Source organism: Capricornis sumatraensis, chromosome 2 (assembly GCF_032405125.1).
Source record: "Capricornis sumatraensis isolate serow.1 chromosome 2, serow.2, whole genome shotgun sequence".
In the NCBI taxonomy this organism is placed as follows: domain Eukaryota; kingdom Metazoa; phylum Chordata; class Mammalia; order Artiodactyla; family Bovidae; genus Capricornis; species Capricornis sumatraensis.
Window position 1 is genome coordinate 89692095 of NC_091070.1, and position 22700 is coordinate 89714794.

Sequence of the window (22700 nt, forward strand, 5' to 3'; positions counted from 1 at the left end):
AATTTGATACATTTGTATGTTGTAATTGCTGTTACAGTGGAATTGGACTCCTCTATCATATTATGTAATTATCATTTCTTTTTAGCGGTTGGGATAATTAAGTTTTAGTCTCAGTTGGTTTGATGATTGGAGTACAATATTTTCATGTATATTTACCATACCATGCATTGGATCTCTATGACTTATTTACTTCTCACTGCAAATTTGTATCCTTAAACAATAGCAGTCTTATCCCCTCACTCCCCATCCACTGGTAACTACCATTTTACTCTGTTTTTCAAAAGTTTAACTTTTTTAGATTGACATCTAAGTGATATCACAGTATTTGTCTTTCCGTGTCTGATTTTGCATAATGTTCAAAGTCCATCCATGTTGTTACTAATGGCAGGAGATCCTTTCTTGTGCCCGAATAATATTCCATTGTCTATATACCACATCTTTTTTTATCCATTCATCCACTGGACATTTAAGTTCTTTCCATATCTTGGCTATTGTGAATAACGCTGCAGTAAACATGGGAGTGCATATATTGCTTTGACATTTTCCTTCCTCTTGATATATACTGAGAACTGGAATTGGTGACTCTTATGGTAGATCTATTATTAATTTTTTGAGGAAACTCCATACTGTTTTCCATAGTGGCTGGACCAATTTACATTCAAACAGTATATGGGAGTTCTCTTTTCACCACATGGCCAGCATCTCTTGTCTTTTTGATGATAGCCAGTCTAATAGATGGGATGAATCTCACTGTGGTTTTGATTTGCATTTCTCTCATGCTTGCTGATGTTGAACATCTTTTCATGTATCTGCTGGCCATTTCAATGTCTTTTTGGAAAACCGTCAATTTAGTTCTAAGCTCATTTAAAAATGTGATTGTTTTCATGGTTATTGAGTTGTATGGTTTTTCAATATATGTATTTTTGGATATTAATCCCTTATCCAATATACAGTTTACAAAAATTTCCCCCATTCTCCCAAAGGTTGTCTTTTTCATTTTGTTAATTGTTTCTTTTCTGGTGCAGAACTTTTGAATTTGATACAGTCCCATGTGTTGATTTTTGCTTTTGTTGTTTGCGCTTTCAGTATCATACCCCAAAAAGAGTCGTTGCCAAGATCAAAGAGCTTCTTTCCTAAGGTTTCTTTTAGGAGCACTTCTCTACTTCTTAAACAAGAAGTTTTCTGAACATTTCAAGCTTTCTACACCAGCTTCCAATGAGGGAAGAATGACCAGGAGTAAGTAAGAGTACCCAGTCATGTGTTGATAAATGCTTGGCAGTCAGCAATCTGGAGGTCTACTTTGTAGCATTTGCCAATTTCTGTGGTGTAAATACTATGATGGCTAATTTCAGATTTTCAACAGATTTAACAGCTGGCTCACAACATTCCCAAGACTAGCTCTCGAGAACTGGCATGCTCTGGTTTAAACACACCACTGGGGCTACCTGTTCTACTTTGCCCTCTAATTGGCGGGAAGACAAAAGTTACATACACCATGTAATAGGCTTCTGAGGTATGGAATTATGTTTTAAATGTCCTGTGAGCCCACGGTACTGCCATGTTCATCGGCACAAAAGTGTTGATTATCTAGAGATATTCCTGTGGACTACCGCTTTTAGGGAGGAATGCCCAGCAGGGGGGCTGCCTCCCCGTCCTGCCTGCCTTAGGGGGGAGTATAGGGGTATTACAGGAGCGCAGGACAGACCGGATAAGTACATCAGCGTCACTGAAAGTCAGATCAAGATCCCATAAGACTTCAGCTCAAAGTGACATCCATATCTGATCAGCTAACATATTTCCCTCTTACAAATGAGTGTATTAATATTTCAAGGTAGAGGGTTTGGCATGCAATTCAGTGATTAGTGTGAAATCCCCCGAGAATCTTTGGCCTTATCACATATCGCCTGGTAAAGCGCCAAGGCCTCCAGAGAAAGGGCACTAAAATGTTATGGCATAAAATAGCTTTTATACCTATAAGGGTATACTCTATACCATAGAGTGGGTGGAGGACCAGGAGGGCCAGAGGGCTCCTGAAGGCCTTAAGGGCTCAGGAAATAATCTTTCAGTGAGACACAAAAAGCAAGGAAAAGAGGGGAGGGTTGAGAGATGACATTCTCCAACCATACAGATTTGCTTCTCCTTCCCGGGCTCTTTGGAATTGGGATCGGTCTGTAGATGCGTCACAATAGCAGCGCGGCCCCGAGACCCTGGGAGGCGGCTCCTGTAGCAGGGTCTGCCTGCGCGATTAGACAGTGTCAGCGAGCCGGGGGTTGGTGGAAGACCCTGATCGAAGACCCTCGTCCTGACTTTTGAAGCAACCTACCCCTGTAGGCTTTACATGTGAGGTGGACCGAAATCCTCCACGTCTTGTATCGGTCATACATATGCCACTGTAGTTTCTACCGAAATCATAATAAAATGATGGTGACAGTGTTTATCCTTTACTTATGATTTAAGGTATTTCCAGGAATTCTGGAATAGGAGAATATATTGCTGCCCAGCAATATTCCTTGAAACAGAAATCTAAGGGAATTTATTTTAAAAATTTGCCTGGATCATTTGCCTTACAAATGCAATGGAGAAGAACTAATGCAAAAATCAGGCAAGTTTCTGTCCTGAACATACAGTGAGGCTGCTGATACCACCATAGATAGTGTATGTTGTGAGCAGCTTTCTGAGTTGTAGGAGGGCTCATATCCATATACATTATTGTCCTTATCACTTAAGAGTCAGCCATCTAGCAAAAAATGGACTGGAAATCTCCATACCAGGTATTCAGAGTATAAGGATTGTGCTAAGACGTGGTCCTTTAATTCTCAATTAGCTGACATTCCACTAGGGGGAGCCAAATATATAAAAAGCACAATTGTTGAAAGTGCTGGTAGAGGTCTGGGTGGAAGGCGTGTTGGGTGGAGAGGGTTTAAGAAAGAACTGGACAAACTTGCCCCAGGATCAGTCAGGAAAAGTCTTCATAGGAAAAGTGTCCCTGAGCAGTGTTTCTGAGGTTCCTTACCCCAAATAAGGAGGCTGCTGAGGTGAGCATGGAACTGTCAGGCTTCTCTGTGAAAGAAACAGAAGGTGAGACCTTTGGCCTGAGCCTTCTGACTGATGTACACGGTCAACCTCACAACTGAGAAAGAAAGATCCCCTGGCGATTGTCTGTGGATTTTCCACAGAGAACAGCAGAGTCCCTGTAAAAGCCTGAGCCACATGGAATGATGTCTGGGTAACATGGTTTTTAGAAATCATCTCTTCTTTATTGCCACATTCATATAAGAAGTTTGGTATATCTGGGTGGGCAAAAAGAAAGCCACACTGTATACAAAGAAAGTTGTAGGAAGTTAAAAAACATATGACTTTAGTGTTTGGAAAAGCAGTTATGGATTGCGTCCTCTGTTTATTTATCCAGGCGATCAAAATTCTGGGTCTGAAATTCTTGGAAGTCCTCTGGGATGGTGTCTGCAAAGGAGGACAGGCACGGGGCATTAGGAAGGCTCCCTCCAGCCCTAGTGCATCTCTAGCTGGGAGGCCTCCTGTAGGGGTCGCTGTCAGCCCGCCCAACAAGCCCCCAAAGAAGCACTCCCCCCTACCCCCCAACCCCGCAGCCATTTTCTACCTCAGGCAGCTTTGCGAACTGTTGGCTTAAAGCCCAGGAGCGTCATTCACAGGCCAAAAGAAAATGAGCAGGCAGAATGGGTTCTGAGTTTATGATTGTGCTTGAGCTATATGAAAATGAAGGCTGCCTCTCAATTAAATCTGCCTCCATCTCTCACAGAACCCTATGTCCCAAGCCAAGCAGTTTAATAGTTTAATTCTCTAGCGTTCCATCTCCTCATCTATCAAATAGGAAACGTGAGATCTGCCTTTTGCTTGGATCACACAGGGACCCTCAGATTTCAGGGATATGTGGCATGACTTTCGGCTTCTGGGAGAGATGTGTGCTATACAATAAGGTGGCATTGTTTGACTTTTTTTTTTTTTGTAGTAATACTATTCAGTAACAAGAATGTACATTACCATTGCAGCGATATTTGAGGTTGGACCAAATGATGTTTTCCTGAGAGAAGCAGAACACGCCGAGCCGGCCTCCACGCATGGTGGTGTCTATGGTGACCCCAGAATCAGCCACCAACTCAGAGCCTTCATAAAATCGCACCCTGTGGACACAGCCAGAGTGGGTTTCAAACCAAGGTCAGGGGGAGCCACCCATCAGGAGGCAGGGGGTCCCACTTCTTGGCCACCCACGTCTTTGCTCTGTTTCATCTTCCACTTTCCTCATCTTCCACCTGGACTGTGCATCTGGCTGCTCTTTTTCCCTTTCCCTGCTAGACTGGGAGAGCCATGAGGTCAGGGACGACCTGTCCACATCTGCCCTTCTTCTGTCCCTCGAAAGGCCTAGATGAGGTTGGGCACCGAATCCAACTCAACAGGTCCTCACTGATGAGTCAGAAAGCACAATACGACCCAGGACCAAGAGGCTTTGTGACTTCACTGTGCAGTGAGTTACCCTATCCAGACATCACGCTTAAAAACCACTGCCCTTCCCTAGGTCTGACTGATATCATTCAACTGGTGGGATCCAGGAGCAGTGATTTTCCTCGGGAGGGACAGCATTCCCTAAGCAGGATTTTAGAAATGTGGGGGGGGGGGCACTTTGGGCTGTCACCATGGCATTTAGTGGCAGAAGGCAGGGATGTTGGGTGGCTTACAAGGTTCTGGAGAGAACAGTGGAAACCTGTCCTGCATCCAGACACCTTGGGGGTGCTCCTCCAGACCCTTGGGTAGGAACAGACCCTTGGCCTGTTTCTAGTTATCTGGGCTTAAAACCCAACTCAGTTGTGAATATCAAGTATTTTTGCACTCATATCAACTGATTTTTTTCCAGGGTAAACTGATAAACTGTTGAGTACATCTGACTGTCAAACAACGTAGGTTTGCATGGGCCCACTAATATGTGGATTATTTCCCCCCATAAATACCATTTCGCTACATGATCTGCGGGTAGTTGAATCTGCAGATATGAACCACGGATACAGAAGGCCGACCATGGGACTTGAGCATCTGTGGATTTTTGTCCATTGCAGGTCTGGGAACCACCCCCCGAATTGTTCAAGTCAACTGTACTTCATTGTCTTGTTTTAAAATTAAGCTGTTCACTATTCATCTTATTGGAGTATATGGTTGATTTACAATGTTGTCTTACTTTCTGCTGCACAGCAAAGTAGGTCAGTTATGCATATATCCACTCTGTTTAGATTCTTTTCCCATAAAGGACATTACAGAGTACTGAGCAGAGTTCCCTGTGCTACACGGTAGGTCTTTATTATCTGTTTTATAAATAGTAGTGTGCATATTGTCAGTTCTGACCCCCCAATCTATCCTCCCCCCCCCCGCCCCGGTAACCATAACGTTGTTTTCTTCATCTACTGCTTCTGTTTTGTAAAAAAAAGTTCACTTGTACCCTTTTATTAGATTCCACACATAAGAGGTATCATACGATATTTGTCCTTCTGTGTAGCTGTTCATTATTCTAGAAATTCACAACACTGCTGGCAATACCACATTGTGGCCACAACACACGAGCTGTAGCAGGACATCACCTCTGCCGTGATTCTAGGTACACGGGCCAGCAGCAACCTCACTGTGTGTTCTGCTGCGGTTGTGCCCAAGCACTTACACGATTTTGTTATAAATCTTATTTCTCCATTAGGGATCAGATTGATCCTTAACATCATGCAGGTAATATTTTCTATGACTTCATTTGGGATGCAAGAGGTGGCATTTCAAAATATTTGTTATAAAAAAAGGGGCATGCAGCTCAATAGGGCTGAGAATATGACAACCTCCCTCTAGACAGACATCACATTTGGTGTAAAGTCTCAAAGAAAGACAAGGTATGAACTAGCTTCCATGATTTCCGTTTTCCCACTTGGCAGCTTTCCTGCCCCGGTCAGGAAAATGCAATCAGCACCCCTTCCTAAAGAAGTGCTGCATAAACTGGTGTGGATCTGTAAGTCTGAGGAATGAGAAAGTAAGTACATTGCTGCTGCTGCTGCTGCTGCTGCTGCTAAGTCGCTTCAGTCGTGTCCGACTCTGTGCGACCCCATAGATGGCAGCCCACCAGGCTCCTCTGTCCCTGGGATTCTCCAGGCAAGAATACCGGAGTGGGTTGCCATTTCCTTCTCCAAAGTACATTGACGACATGTCAAAGATGTGGTTCTAAGACATTCTAGCTTCTGAGAAATAGGTGTTTGTTTTTTTAAACAGTCCTACAGGGCAGTTCCAAGGGCTTCCCTTGTGACTCAGACAGTAAAGAATTCGCCTGCAATGTGGGAGACCCACGTTCGATCCCTGGGTGGGGAAGATTCACTGGGGGAGGGCATGGCAACCCACTCCAATATTCTTGCCTGGAGAATCCCATGGACAGAGGAGTCCAGTGGGCTACAGTCCATGGGGTTGCAAAGAGTCGGACTTGACTGAGCAACTAACACTTTCACAGGGACATAAGGCAGAACATGGGCTCACAAGAGGGTCAGTTCATGCCGAGGGTAGCATGTGCCATTGCTCTGTCAGGTGCAGGGGAGACCAAGATAAAATGGGACACTGGTGCTGCTCTCATGGAGTCTATCAGACCAGGAGGGACTCACTGCAGCATGAAATGTTGAGGTGAGTGATGATACAGGGTCCAGAGGGACCACACAGGAGGGCGGATGAGAGAGTCAGTCTCGCCTCACACAGGTCAGAGGGGCAGACTGTTCTGGTGCCCAGGCCTCCCCCACAGAAGGTCCTTCTACCCCCAGTGTGGCCCTACCGTCCAGGTGGTCAGTCTGAGCGGGGTATCCTCCTCCTGCCTCTCTCCTGGGAGCCTGAGGTCCTCACTCGCCCTCAGGAGCTGTCTGCTCAGGGAAGCGAAGGCTCGGAGATGTGGGAGGAGGGGCCGCGGCGCCTACCTGATGTAGCCCACCTGGGGCCGGTGCTGCAGGAACCAGCGGTAGGACACCTTGTCCTTCCAGCCCACGTTCCTGGAGTCCTTCCACAGCAGCCTGACCTGGTCACTGGTGTCCCCTGTGTGCCACAGCGAGTTGCGGAGATGCTCCCCTGGACCCGTCTTGGACTTCACGGCCTGGACAATGACATGAGCAAGGTCTTAGATGCACAGACTGCACTTCCTGCATCCCGTATCCCTGAGGTAGTGATGGGGTCAGGATTCACAGGTGCAACCCGGCCGCCTTGAATCTGGACACAAGGCGTAAACACTTCAATGCCATTTCTGCCGTGGTCATCCCCAGCCTTCAGTGATCAGCACTGGCCGGCATTCCACTAACTTGGTCCATGCTTTCCCTGCTGTCAGACCCATTGCTCCCCACATTTGGCCAAGGAGGGCTCTGAGCTCCACCTTTCCTCCTAGCAGGAGTGACGGACATAGATTCCCAGCCCTCCTGTACGAAGGTGGCCACCCCGAGGAAACACATTAGTCAGTTTCCAAGGGGAGTGTGCCCGAAGATGTACCCCTAAATCTTCCCCACCTCTGGGGTCAGACATTCTCACCCAGAGGGGAGCATGCAGCTCATATAGAGAAGCGAAGGCATGGCCCCCTGGATGGATTCAAGAGTTCCCAGATTTGAGCGCAAATGCATCGATTTCTTAACGAATAAATGCCATATGGGAGGACACAGGTTTAAGAGGAGGGTGAAGGGCCCAGAAGAAAGGGAGACGAGTGCCTTGAGCTGGATGCCAGGTTCCGCGACAGCTCGGAACGGGGTGGCCTGCCAGTATGTCTGCTCTGTCTGCTTCCACATGACCACGTAGAAGCTGGAGCTGTCCTGGTAACCAAAGATGAAGCCGGCGTAGTCATCGTCCGTCTGGGTGTTGACGTGGAAGGTCCCTTCAAAGTCAACGCCGTTAAAAGCCGTGTACCCTGTAAAGATCAGAGCAGATGAGAAAAACAGGCAAGCCACGCGGGTAGCTGGAAAGAGTGAATTCCACACAAGGGTTGACTGAGGCCCTGGACATACCCACTGCCAGGCCAGGATCGCTGTTCATGGTCTGCACAATCTCCATGCCCTGCAGAGAGAAATGCAGGAGTTAAGATTAACCTCAGAGGGGATGGAATAAGCTCGAGGAAGCTCAGATTCTCAGGCATCACCGGTGAGGAGTCAGTGATGTCTGAGCTCCATGTAAAGATTTCATTATCTGAAGAACTGCCCTACCTTGTTATGTGCTCAAAGAAAGCATATGCTTTTCAACAAAACAAAACCTCAGTGCTGAGTAGAAACAGGTTTGCTAAAACTGTCACTTGAGTTGATTTAGTAAACTCTTAATTAGAGAACATATGCTTTAAATTTTTTTTTTAATTTTTAATTGGAGAATAATTGCTTTACAATACTGTGCTGGTTTCTGCCATGTTGCTGTTGTTCAGTTGCTAAGTCGTGGCCGACTCTTTGCAACCCCATGGACTGTAGCCCGCCACCCTCCTCTGTCCCTGAGATCTCCCAGGCAAGAATGCTGGAGTGGTTGCCATTTCCTTCTCCAGGTTTCTGCCATACAACATGAATCAGCTGTAAGTATACCTAGGTCCCCTCCCTCTTGAACCTGCCTCCCACCCCTCTGGGCTGCTGGAACACGGGGTTGAGCTGTGTTACACAGCATCGTCCCCCTAGCCATCTGTTTTGCATATGGCAATATACATGTCTCAGTGCTGCTCTCCCAGTTTGTCCCACCTTCTCCCTCCCTCGCTGTGTCCTTAAGTCTGTTCTCTGTCTTTGTCTCTACTCCTGCCCTGCAAATAGGTTCACCAGTAACCATTTTTCTAGCCACAAAAAGGAGCAAATTTGAGTCCGCTGAACTGAGGTGGATGAACCTAGAGCCTGTTATACAGAGTGAAGTAAGTCAGAAAGAGAAAAACGAATGTCGTATATTAATGCATACATATGCTTTTAATGAATGTGGCCTGCTGGCTGATGCTAGAAAATCTACTAAGCCTCTCTGTGCCTGCCTTCTTTAGTTCCACAAGGAGGCGAACACACAGAGGCACCTCCTGCAGAGACTGGGAGCATGGGTCTAGGGAGACTGCCCAGGCCCCAGATCCAGCAGTCTCAGCTGCTTACCTGCCGTGCTACCCTGAGGAGTCACTCAAGCTTCGTAAGACTCGAGCTCAACATCTGTAAAATGAGGCTACTTAAAGTGCTCCATCAACAGGACTGTTGTGGGGAATAAATGTGACATGGGCCAGCGCCTGGCTCACAGTCGGCACCCTGCAAAGAACCCACTTCTCTCAGAAGGGCCTGGGCTGGAGGGAGGAATTGGGAGACTGGGATTGACGCCTACACACGAGTGATACTGTGTCTGAAACAGATACCTAGTGAGAACGTACTCAGGGAACTCGACTCAGACCTAAATGGGAAGGAGGGCCAAAGGGAGGCGATATGTGTACGTCTGGGTGATCCACTCGGCTGTACAGCAGAAACTGATACAACATTATAAAGCAATTATACTCCAACAAAAATTAGTTTTTTAAAAAAGCCTGTGTTGAGAGGCAAAGCTGAGCCATCGCCAGCTCCGTGACACTCACCTGGTTCAGGACCACCCAGTTGGGGTCGATCTGGGCATCCCCTTCAGGGTCCAGGACCACGGTCTGATAGGCTCTGAAGTCAGTCAGGGTGACCTCTGCGTTCTCTGGGCACACGTCTATCCGATCAATGACCTGGTCCTGGTCAAAGTCTGCCTCACAGATGTCTCCCACTCCGTCACCTGAGGGAATGGAGGAGGGGAGCTGGGAAATGCCCACCACCCCCATGCCACCCCCTCTGCGACAGGAGCCAGAGAGAGCCCAGCGCCAGGGCTAGGTCTTCGGTCTGCGTGGAGAGAGAAGTCCTAGAGTCAGCTGTGCCTGAGCCGGCCCCGGGGTCCTTGTGGTGGGTGGGTGAACCTCACTACAGGGGGTCAGAAGGACTTCCCAGCAGCAGCATGAGGGTAACTGTTCAAAGCTGACCTGACAAGAAACCCTGGGTGTCCTCTAGGATCGCATCTCACTGATGGGTGGATCTTAAGTCTGACCTTACGTAAGCAAACGTCTGCAGTACTTTCTGGACTATGACACATAAAAAGCAGGGACATTACGGCCACCAGACACTCTCTCAGAATAACTTACAGTGACCCTTAGGCTGAATCTAGCCCGAACTGTCCTTTGTCCAGCTAACCAGGGTGGTATTAGCATCAAGATTTGAATTTGCGTATGTGGCATGGGTACGCTTACCACCATGCTCACAACTCTGCCATCTCATTTCTGGCCCTGTGCACACCTCTTCCCTCAGGAATCGGAGCCTGTGAACCCCACCCCCGCCTGTGCTGCCCTGGCCTCCTCTCCCTCCTGCTCCCGCTGGGACTCTGGTGAAAGGGGTGGGCAAGCCCCAAGCGCGTGGTTGCTTCCCTGCCCCGTGTGGTCTCAGCCCAGGGCTGTGCCTGCCTCTGACAGCTCGAGACACGTGGCTCCCAGGGCCCCCCTGTCCACACAAGCTGTGGCTGCTCAGAGGAGCTGGGCCCCGACAGAGGTGGGCCGCCGTGAGCCTGGCTGAGGGCAGCCCTGGGCTGAGCCCGCTTACTGTTGCTGTCCTCCTGGGCGGGGTTGGGGACCAGCCGGCAGTTGTCCGGGCCAGGGGGTACCAAGTCTGGGATGCCGTCGTTGTCGTCGTCATCGTCACACTCATCACCAATCCCATCCTTGTCAGTGTCCAGCTGGGCACTGTTGATGACGGTGGGGCAGTTGTCTGTGCTGTCCTGGTGCCCATCTCCGTCGCTGTGGGAAAAGAGAAGGAGGGGCTATTTCACAGCTCAGCAGGGGACATGAGGAGGCCAGTTCTTAGGAGGGGGAGTTTGGGTTTCGGGTCTTAACCAGGCTTGGTCTTTTATTAAGCTTCCCTGGTGGCTCAGACAGTAAAGAATCTGCCTGCAATGCAAGAAACCCAGGTTCGCTCCCTGGGTTGGGAAGATCCCCCAGAGGGCATGGCAACCCACTCCAGTGTTCTTGCCTGGAGAATTCCATGGACAGAGGAGCCTGGCAGGCTGTAGTCCTTGGGGTCGCAGAGTCAGACATGACTGAGCGACTTTCACAGGTCCTTAGATAAGGCTGCCTTATGGGCCTCAGAGACCAATTCCTACTTCCCCAACCTATTGAAACAAGTAGATCTTTTCTATTCAAAATAAGGGTCAATTTCTGTGATTCTGTGACCAGATGCCCCTTTCAGTCCCTGGCATGACTACGATCCCCGCAGAGACTCTGGGAGCAGAACAGAGGGAGGGGCAGGGGCGCCAAAGTGCTGGCTGAGAGCCCTGGCTCGGCCGTGCATGTGGCCCCAACACAACACGTGGCGCTCCGTGGCTCAGCATCCCCCTCCGTACCATGCAGACAGTAACAGCCCACCTCGCAGGCTTGAGACTGAAGGCTGATTAGAATAGTGCACATTACATTTTTATACATGAAAAATCACTTCCAGGGGCCTGGCCCTTGGGAGGCCCTATGGTGTTTCCTTTCCTAATGCTTTTCACCATGCCTGGCCAGTAGACCCGAGAAGCATCAGCTGTGAACACACAAGAAGCGGACTTCCACATACTTCTCAGTCTCTGAGTCTCAATTTCTTTCCAGGCCTGACGGCCACCAGGGGAAGAGTGTGCCCTGTCCCCAGGCTTCCCTGAGTGGACAGTGGCCTCCTATGGCTACTCGGGATTAGAGCAGATATTCCTTTCACCAGTTCTACCCATGGCCCATCCTGGGCCAGCAACTACCCCCACGATGGGATGGGAAAAGGAGGCCAGGGACCAGTGCATGCCCTTCAGGCCATGCTTCCCAGATGGGACCCAGGGAAAGTGAGGTTGGCTCCAACAGCGGGGTTCCTGGGCCTGTGGCAGGGCTGTTTTCCAAAACATAAGCCTGAGCTATTGCCATCAGCAGCCATGCCATATAGCCCTGAACGTTTTTATGCAAAACCAAGCAGTTTCTGTCCTCAAGTCTGTGGGAATTAAAATGTAGCAAATGAGTCATTTATTTTAGGCAACTTCTCGAGGCTGGTGGGACAGGATATTTTAGAAAGAGCTCAGATGGCAATCGGAGTGCAGGATGACCTGCAACAGGGAACATTCGTGATGCTCATCACCGAGGGAAGTTGTCAGGGTACCAGTCCCACCTGCCACTCAACAACAGAGATATCCTGTGTCAGCTTGTCACGGACTTGCCTCTCCTCATGCTGAGGGAACAATAATACCTCACTTACCATTTTCTGCAGGTCACCCAGGGGCCAGTACTGTGCCAGGAGCTTTACCCACATTATCTTTCATTTGCACCATCACTTTTAAGATGCATGCAATTATCTCTACTTTGCAGATGAAGAAATGAGACTCCGACTGAGAAGTATGTTGAAGTTCACTTAGCCAGCATGTACTCTGCAGCAAGGACATGGAGCACGTGGATGGAGATGGGGCTTGACAGGATCTATCCTTGAGCAAGGCTGGGCTTCAGAGCTGCTGGCTGTAGGGCAGCCTCTGAGGAGAGGTTGAGGAGGGAAGCTACCTTGTTCCTTTTGCCTTTCAGACCCCTTTCCCTCTCTCATCCCTGTCCTGCTGCCCCTGTGATTCCCTACAGAGATGACAGGGTCCAGACTCTCGGACTGCAGGTGCCTCTAGCAGAGCTGCCCATGTCTACGTTTTTGATGTTGTTATAGCATCTGATCCAGCTCTTTGTCCTAACATAGGCCTCCATCCGTGTGGGACTAGCAGGGCTGACAGCATTCATTTGCATAGAACGATTCCACCCAAGAAAAGAAAACTGAATGAAAAAATTCCAGAGACAATGAAATCACAAAGATCTCTCAGCAAACTGGCAGCTCTCTATTTGGGGGCTGATGGTGAAGCTTCCCTGAGCTGAAAGAATATATAAGAGCAAAAGAGCTAATATCCATGTAACAGAAACTGTGATATGTACTTTCCATAAAATTAGCTCAACCTCCACAATCGTCCTAAGAGCTACATTCCATTTTTAGCCCCATTTTACAGATGAGGAAATGGAGGCACAGAGAGATGGGCAGCTGATGTGTACGGTTAGCCGATGTGTGAGTGGAGAACTGGGATTTACATCCAGGTGTGTCACTCCAGAGCCCATCTCTAACAAGGAACGCCACACAGCCTCTCCTGTGATGGAGCCTCAGTTGCTTGATTGCCTCGTGACCCCTCCTGATACAGTCAACTCCTCCATCCACAGAGGTGCGGCGACCCTGACCAGAGAGAGAGCTACTGTTCCTCTAGCAACTCAATCTACCCAGAGAGCCCCCAAAGCACAGTAGCAGCAGAAAGCTCTGAGAGAGAAAACTCCCTCTGGACTTTTCATCTGGTCCTATGCAGTTGGGAGACGTGCCATACCTGTCCTGATTGGTGTCACAGGAGTCCCCAACCAGATCATTATCCACGTCAGACTGCAAAGGGAACAGAATGTGTTATTTATCCCTAGGCCTGCACAGAACATTCCGGAGAAGGCAGACCTGGCCCATCATCACTGGATCTCAGGAATTATTTCTTTGAAATTGGGGTGGTGCAAACTGCAAAAGGACAACACCATATTGGTGTAGGCACAATGCTGAATTTTCAAAAAAGTCTTCCAAAATATCAAGCTCCAAGGACGGGCTGCCTACACACCAGATGGGCTGACTGGAGAAGGGCGCCAGGGCAGTGTGGGGGCAGGTGCAGACGCGGCCCTCCGGCTCAGGTCGGAAGGGGGCCAACCATAGACATGGGGATGAGGCAGGCAGGTTCTGCTTTGCTTCTGCATTTTGGAGTGGAGCCAGAATGGGAGTGAGTCAGAGGGCAACAATGAGGACCCCTTCCCAGGGCTTTCAAAATACGTGACACATCACACTCAAGGATCCAGACAGGAAGGAGGAAAGAGAAGAGAAACTGCACATCACTGATCAAACCTTATCTGAAATGTCCATACACAGGGGTTTGGGGATGAAAGGGACATGAGGCTCCCCATGGTTAATTTCCATTACATTTTCCTTTCAGCAGGAAAAAAAAAAAAAAAACACCTTGTTCTGGGCATCCTTAGATTCCTATGACTGACCTCAGAGGGACTCTACAGCCTGTGAGGTGAGTCAGAGGGCCCCAGATGTCCTGCAGCGTCCTTCCCATCACCTCCAGTCCTACGTATACAACATTATCACCTCTGCTGTTAGGAAGAAGGCGGCAGCAGCGAACGGGGCTGGTGGGCTCTGCTGGGTTCTTCCAGACGCTGGTCTTAATGTGCATCTTTGCACGGGGCACTCAGCCTGGGGTTCGGCTTCCTCTGGGTCCTACTAACCTGGTTCGGGTTGCTGACCTCAGGACAGCTGTCACAGGCATCCCCTACACCATCACCGTCTCTGTCTTCTTGGTCACTATTGGGAACTTTCTGGCAGTTGTCCAGGATGTTTTTTATTCCTGCAAGAGAGGAATGCTTCCCTGAGTCAGGCGAACGTCACAGAAAGGTCTGGAGCACAGACTTTCAGGAGCTATAGCGATCAGGCCAGCACGCAGGGAGTGGCATCTGCCGAGGCCATCCTTGGGGAGCACCAGCCCTTCCAGCAGCTATCTGCTGTGTGTGCATGCTCAGTCATGTCCCACTCTCTGTGACCCCTGGACTGTAGCCCCGCCAGGCTCCTCTGTCCATGGGATTTTCCAGGCAAGAACACTGGAGTGGGTAGCCATTCCCTTCTCCAGGGGTGCAGTTATCTTGAGGTAACATCAAAGGATGAATTCTGGGAGGCTCAAAAACGAACAGTGACTTGAGGCATTTATCCAGCAAGTTAGAATCTGTCCAAGCTGTTGAGGGCTATCACTGTGTCCAGATGAGGCATCAAGAGGGCCAACCCTGGGGAGGGAGGAGCTCATGGGTCTGTTACTACCAGGGCCCCAGGGCTTGGGTGGTGGTGGGCTGAAGCCAGGCCCTTCACACCATTTCTCCCCAGCTTCCTGTTCAATTGTGTCATCTCCTCTTGGTACCTTGGAACCAGGGATGGTGGAAATGCAAATGCTACAACTCAGGGCCTTTTCTGTTCATTTTGCTGAGCTGATTTACCAGCTGTCCGGCTTATAGAAGGTAAGGTTGCATTTTAGAGAGGTGTGGATTTTCTGGAGTAGGGTGTTGGTGGGTATGGTGTATTTCTAAAAGGATATTCCTTCAAGGTCCTGTAATGTGATATGTTTTTCAGAAATGATCAGATCCAGCCTATACTTTGATGACAGTCATCTATGTTTTATGGGAGCTATACAGAAACAAATGTCCTTCCTTATGGCCTGCAGAGCTCTAGAATGGTTCTCCAGGGTGCTACTCACACAGACCAAAGTATGAGGCCCTTCAGTGGACCCTGGAGCTGGCTGATGCGGCCATCTGCCTGATGGCCCTTCCCTCTCGGTGGGAAAAGACCTGATTCTCTGCATGAGGAGCCTGAGCTGGGGCTGCAGCGCCTGACCCTGCTCTGCCCCTCTCCCTCAATCTTCCACTTCTAGGGCTCTTACGCTTGAGAAGGACGGTGGGAGGGAAGAAGCTGCAGTCTGAGAAGACAGATGTCCTCCAAAGACCCAGCCTTGACAAGACACTGCTTGAAGGGATTCCTACAGCTTCTGGCAGTGATGTCAAGTTCCTGGAGCATGAAGGTTATTAAACATGGGAGAAACAAGTAGACAAAAGTAAGTGGACCTGGGGTCCCCCAGGCTCAGGCCATGTAGAACCCCCCAGAGCAGGAAGGCCTTCAGAATCAGCAATTCTATTCCTGCTCCTAAGAGAGAACAAGGAGAAAAGCACAGATAGGTCCCAAGGAAAAGACAACGCGAGGCAAACCCACCGTCCCCATCCATGTCATCATCACAGGCGTCTCCTCTCCCGTCCCCATCAGTGTCTTTCTGGTCATTATTCAGCACGTTCCGGCAGTTATCACAGGCATCCCCGAAGATGTCTTTGTCACTGTTCCTCTGGTCCACGTTGTGGGTCAGGACACAGTTATCCTAAAGGATCCCCAGACCAACATTTACTGAGACTCGCTGTGTGCCTGGTCCTGTGGTGGATGCCAGTCAACCTCCTGCCACCCCACCTCCCCCCGCCGCTGGCATGGGATGTCAGACCTCCAGGGGTCAAAGCTCCTCAGAGCTCCTTTTGTATGTTAAACACTTCAGAATTTTAGAATAAAAAGTTACAGTGCTGTGGAAACACAGGCGTGGAAACGGACATTTGCAATGATTCATATAAACAGTGAACTTCATGGACTTTCCTCCACCATCTCTGGCACGTGGCCATTTCCAGGCCCTCCTAGCAAAGCAGGTGCCTACCTGCTCATTCAGGATCCCGTCTCCATCAGCATCCTCATCACAGGCATCTCCAATGCCATCCCTGTCTGCATCTTCTTGGCCAGAATTTGGTACATACTTGCAGTTGTCCTAAGTTGGAGAAACACAGCTCGGGGGGACATCTACGTTTGTCTTTTTTTCAGCTTTACTGAGGTATTTTAACGGACAAAATTGCAAGACATTTAAAATGTATAATGTGATAATTTGATACATGTGTATACTGTGAAGTGATGCCTCCACTGATTTCATTAACATATCTATCACCTTACATATTTATCCCCATCTTTATTTTGCTGAGAACATGTAAGTTCTACCCTTAGCAAATTTCAAGCATACAATACAGTGTTAACTGTATTATTCACCTCATAATGGATGGTTTGTACCCTTTTACCAACTTCTCCCCATTTCCCCACCCCATCTCCATCTAAATCAAAAACTATATCTGACCTCAACACACTGCACCTATCTGACTTTATTGTCAATGGTTGTTTTGCTACATTTGAGATGCGGCTACTTTAAAGATACAGTTCTGAATGGAACCCACAGAACCTCTCCCCCATATAAGATGTGGCTCTGGAAAGCCACAGAGCGAGTGTGCATATGTGCTTGCGCGTGTGTGTTTGCGCGTGTTTTCTCCTGCGCGTCCCCCTCACCTTTTTGCAGTTTCTGGCCGAGCATGGCAGTTCCTCATCAGGGTAACTGTCAATGTCCACATCCTTTCCACAGATGTAGCCGTCACCAGCCCAGCCGACCCCACACTGTGAAGAGAAAGCCTGTCCAAAGCCCAGGCACTGAGCCTGGTGGGAGGATGGGGCTTACAGGGGCCTCTGCTCCTGTACACAGGCCCAGAGGGAGGGCCCGGAGCCAGGAGGCTTTGTTGGTAGGATTGTAAAACTATTAAGCTGTGTTTTGAATATTGTAGTCTAATGGTTCAAAATTCAAAAGGCAGAGTGAAAGCTCCTTCCTGCTCCTGGGCTCAGGAATCCAGGCAATCCACTCTTTTGAATACTTTCAGAGACATGCTGGGCAGAGACCAGCAAACACATATTCTTTTCCTTTTTTTTGATCCTTTAGCACAACTGGTAGCACACATGTATACTACTTTGTACCTTGAGTTTTAAAAATTAACATTACATCTCGGGACTCTTTCCATATCACTGCATGTAGATTTGTGTCATTCTTTTTAATGGGCACAGATGTATTATACATCAGTTGGAATACATGTGCCTTAATTAATTCAACTAGTCCCCTACTGGTGGGTGTCAAGTTGTTAAAACCTTTCTCTATTGCAAACAATGCTGCCACAAAGAATTCTAGTACATTTGTCCTTCTGCACATTTGACAAATTCTAGTACATCTGACCTCTGGATTCTTAGTGTGAAATTCCTGGTTCAAGTGTATTTATTTATATTAATATTTGTAATTTGGGATTTTTGTCAAAACATTCTCCAGTGGAAATAAATGCGCACATGGGGAGAGAGGCTGTTGAGGCACTTTGCTTATCATCTTGGCGCCATATCTCTGTATCTAATGGTCTTCTAGATCAATTTCCACCACACAGGGAACCTTCCAAGGTGCTTAACCTCTATTCATATCCCGTAACAGGAGAAGACTCTTGAGAGTCCCCTGGACTGCAAGGAGATCCAACCAGTCCATTCTGAAGATCAGCCCTGGGATTTCTTTGGAAGGAATGATGCTAAAGCTGAAGCTCCAGTACTTTGGCCACCTCATGCAAAGAGTTGACTCATTGGAAAAGACTCTGATGCTGGGAGGGATTGGGGGCAGGAGGAGAAGGGGACGACAGAGGATAAGCTGGCTGGATGGCATCACGGACTCGATGGACGTGAGTCTGAGTGAACTCCGGGAGTTGGTGATGGACAGGGAGGCCTGGCGTGCTGCAATTCATGGGGTCGTAAAGAGTTGGACACGACTGAGTGACTGAACTGAACTGAACTGAACAGGAGAAGGTTCCCACAGGTGCGTTGTTGGGTCTGTGCATTCTCTATTCTTCTGAAAAAGTCTACCCAAGTTGCCTGCCACCACCAGCTGCTGAGGGCAAGCCTTTATTGCTAGAATAGGCATTAAAGTAACAGTTATTCCAGACCAGACTCTATAGGCATTTTCTCCAGTCCTTACAGTGATGGTACAAGGTCATCATTACCCAATTTTACAAAAGAGTCAACTTAGAGCAGCGAAGTCCCTTGCCCAAGGTCTCAGGGCTGGGACTTGAACTCAAGACTGTCCCAGTTCAATGTCTTCTGCCATATGTATTTGGGTAACATGAGTTCTCCCCCTCATATCCATATCCTAGTGGGCCCGGTTAAAGAATGAATGATAAACCTAAGAGAAAGGCAATCCTTCCATAAGGGTGTCCGGGGTATGAGCTGGTCCCTGAAGCTCAGCCCAGGAGCAGGATAGGTACCTTAAGGAACAGGCAGAACAGAAGGAACAAGGGACAAAGTGGCCTGGAAAGTAACAAGAAGCCAGTGAGGTGGGGGGAGGGAGGAGGGGTAAGAGTCTGGGGAACAGCGTCAGGGCCAAGGGAAAAGAAACTTGACACGAGTTAACGTTACATTTCCTGCCCTCATTAATCAAAATAAGGTAATTTAAGACTTCCTAGGCTGCAGCCTGTCTGTTCTCAATCACGTACACCCCTCTTCTGCAACCAGAGACACGGAAGGCAGGGTTCCAAAGACACCCCTCCCATAACTACCCTTATTTCCGCTCAGTTGTTTCAGTAGGGCCTTTAGAAGGCCTGGAAAGCACACCCATGGGGGTATCGTCCTTGACTCATTTTAATGAAGAAAAAAATTTCCTCTAGGAACAAATACGTTTTTAATGAGCCATTTTCTGACAGATTAAATTATTTTAGTAGTCACTCCAAGTGTATTAATCCTTCACCATCTGTCGCTGTGCCTTATTACGAATTCAAAAACACATTAAGGGCCCCATCACCCACCATCCCAGGGGAGTCGTTAATTTGTTCACAAAAGATGAGGATTTAAACATAGATATATGCTTGCCTCTCAATGGGAATAAACAAGCCCCATTGATAGGAATTAAAGAAATTGTTGGTTTTTTTCTCCCCCTTCAACCCAGCTCGTTCCCTTGTCAGTACCTTGTACAAATTACTTGTACCACTGGAGAGAGGGGATGGTATTACAGTTATTTCTTTAACTTGGTTTTGATTCTCCTCATTCTTCCTATTTGAAAGCCATACGCTCATAGTAGGAAATTTTGAGAATAAAAAGGTAAAGAAGTCCGAGGTATGAAGAAGGGAGAAGCCTCCCAGAATCCATCCTGCTGCTTAGGCTGACCGCTGCACCAGACTCTAAGGGGCCTGCCTCCCCAGGGAGGAAGCAGGATGTGAACAGCTGAAGACGGATTATTTAGCCATGTCTAGAAGCCCCCCAGTCCCCAGGACTCCGGGGCTGGGGGTTTGGGGGCGGATGGCAGTAACAAGCTCCATTCCTCACCAAGGGCCCACTCCACACCTGAGTGGTGGGAGACCCTCGCGAGGCTGAAGTGCCCTGCCCTCTTCCCTGGCCTCCCCTCCCCAGGCGGTTCCCCGGCCGGGAGCTGCATGGGAAGGAGAGTGCTCAGGAGCTCCTCTTGAGCCTGGCGGAGGCGGGCACAGAGAACAGCTGGTGCTGTGGAAGGTGGAGGGTTTACTCAGGGCAGTTCATCTCCCAGAGTGTCAGGCCAGACTTGGAAACTGGATGTCCTTGGGGCGAGGACAATGAGGAAGGGCAGTGTGCTCATGTAAACCAGCAGCTTATCGAGCGACTAGTCGAGGGAAGCCATCTCCCCCCGGTCCTGGGGCTCACCTGCTGGGCCTCCCACAGAGGGTGTATGGGAGCTGGGGCTCCACCACCAACCTGCCCAGGAAGATGGTGTTGACCCATGGTCAAGAGAGAGCAAAGGTGGCTGATGGTTAGGTGACTTCAGATCGCTCCCCACAAACTTCAGCTGCCTCTGTTACAGCCACATCCTTCATTTATTTTGATGGAATTGCTTTCGTTTTTGAGTACTTTTACTCTGAAGCAAGCAGCAGATTACTTACCACACACGTCACATCCCCCTGCCTCTCTTCGATGCACTGGGCGTTCACACTGCAAGGGTTCAGTTCTGGATCTCTGCAGTTTCTTTCCATTTTGCATCCCCTCATCTGATCACCGATGTACCCTGGTTTGCAAGGCCCACAGCGATAAGATCCCTGCAAGGAGCAGAGCGAGACAATGTTCAGACCTGGGAACAAAGGGCCTATGATGGTGTCTATTTGTCCATGGACTTGATGCCAGGATGAAGTAAGCCCCATGCCTGCCTCTGTAATGTGTGTGTCTTATAACATTGTGTGAATATTGAGGGAGACCCCAGCAGACTGGAAGCCACAGCCGGCCACAGAGACATGAGAGAACAGAACCAAAGGCAGAAGGCTGGCTGGGGAGCTGCTTGGTCTTGCCAGCTCCACTGTGGAGGACAAGGAGGAAAGGGGTGAAAACCTGAATGAAGCCCTGGGAGGTGGAGAGAGAGAATTTACTCTGGGGACAAAGGGTATGGTTTGGTTAAAAGGCAAGTTAGAAAAAAAAATTTTTTTTAATTATTATTATTTTTTAATCAAGTGATGGACAGAGAACTGTTGGTAGCCTAGCACTGAGGATTTTTGATGAGGCGGGCTGGTGTGGAAGAAGCCTGGCAAACGAGCTGTCAGGTCCATTGGGATAGCACTTCCAAGGCAAGCCTGACTTTTTTTTTTTTAAAGACAGTTTTACTGAGATAGAATTTACATACCATGAAAGACACCCATGTAAAGTATACAATTCAATGATATTAGTCACTCACAACTCCTTAATCACTAAGCACAAAAGATGCTCTCCAGTGATTTTTTAAAAATATTTATTTATTTGGCTGTGTGGGGACTTGGCTGTGGCATACATGATCTTCAGCTGCACCATGTGGGAGCTAGCTCTCTCACCAGATATAGCACCCAGGCCCTCTGCATTGGGAACAGGGAGTCTTAGCCACTGGACCACCAGGGAAGGTCCTTTTTTTTTTTTTTTTGCTGCACCGCAGGGCTTGTGGGACCTTAGTTCCCTAACCAGGGATTGAACCCAGGCCCTGGAAGAGACCTAACCACTGGACTGCCAGGAAATTCCCTGCAGTGATATTTCTTGGTCTGTTAGCCTCACTGGACCACAGCCTTTGGTCAGTTCTCTGCTTTTCTTTGCTCCTCTGCTCGCCTTCCTTCGCCTGCTTGTTCATTTTTGAGGTTCTCTAGAGTTCTACTTTCTAGACAATCCCACTGCCTACTTTTCTCCTCCCAGGGTGGCTTTAGTTATCTTCATGTCAGCGTCTCCCAGATCTATCTCTGCAGACTAGCTTTCTCCTGGTAAAAAGCTAAGAAGCAGTAAGTCCCAGTATATTAGCAGGCAGTGTCAGGAATAAAAACGGTTCTGCAGGCAAACTGGACATCTTACGAGATGTGTGGTCTTCGCCTAATTATTTAACTTTACTGGGCCTCAGCTCCTTCAGCTGTGAAATGGGAATAATGATAGTGCCTACTGACAGATTGTTGTAAGGATTAAAGTAAATGGCAATATTTATAAAATGCTTTGACATATAAGGAAACTAGGAACCTAGAGATTAAAAACCTTTCCCAGGAACATACAGTAAGTGAGAAGCAGTGATGTTGTTTAGTTGCACAGTCCTGTCCGACTCTCTGCGACCCCACGGACTGTAGCCCACCGGGCTCCTCGGTCCACGGGATTTCTGAGGCAAGAGTATGTGGAGTGGGTTGCTATTTCCTCCTCCAGGGGATCTTCTGTCCCATGGATTGAACCCATATCTCCTTCATTGGCAGGTGGATTTTTTTTACTGCTGAACCACCAGGGAAGCGAGAGGCAGCGGTAGCTGGAGCCACTAGTTCTTTCCTGACAGTCTATTCTGATACATCTACCATCCTGAAAAAGTCAACAGAACTTCCAGAAATAAAACCCTTTTCCAAAGAGTTAAAATTTAGACCCCTAAGTGTTAAACAGTTGAATTTAATACAAATGACTTTTGAGAAGTTCTGTAAAAACAATGAATACCATTTGGGAATTGTCACCAGTAAAATGCCTATTCTGGAATACTGAACTATTAATACAAAACTAAGAAGCTCTTCCTATTTAAAAAATATAAGAATGATAATATTTTATTAAATGAACATTCATCCGAAAGCCCAACACTGCAACTTTGAGAGATGGTAAAGAACAAGTTTGGCATTCTGAAAATGATTATTTTGGACACGCTACTCTTGCTTGTGAGATCTTAGTTCCTGGACCAGGGACTGAACCTGC

General features: G+C 48.3%; 1 protein-coding gene across 2 annotated transcripts in view; it reads right to left on the reverse strand.

Annotated features, from left to right (window-relative positions):
• Positions 1–3345: 3345 nt before the first annotated feature.
• Positions 3346–22700, reverse strand: part of THBS4 (thrombospondin 4) — a 53674-nt gene continuing 34319 nt past the window's right edge. For both annotated transcript variants that reach the window (XM_068966380.1, XM_068966381.1), the window contains 13 exons: positions 20426–20578; positions 17016–17120; positions 16345–16452; positions 15864–16023; positions 14342–14460; positions 13408–13460; positions 10602–10795; positions 9572–9750; positions 8016–8064; positions 7722–7918; positions 6951–7123; positions 4018–4157; positions 3346–3459 (listed from right to left, as the gene is read on the reverse strand). In XM_068966380.1, coding sequence (XP_068822481.1) covers positions 3398–3459; positions 4018–4157; positions 6951–7123; positions 7722–7918; positions 8016–8064; positions 9572–9750; positions 10602–10795; positions 13408–13460; positions 14342–14460; positions 15864–16023; positions 16345–16452; positions 17016–17120; positions 20426–20578 — 1692 coding nt within the window. In that variant the 3' untranslated portion in view covers positions 3346–3397. The remainder of the gene's footprint in view (positions 3460–4017; positions 4158–6950; positions 7124–7721; positions 7919–8015; positions 8065–9571; positions 9751–10601; positions 10796–13407; positions 13461–14341; positions 14461–15863; positions 16024–16344; positions 16453–17015; positions 17121–20425; positions 20579–22700) is intronic.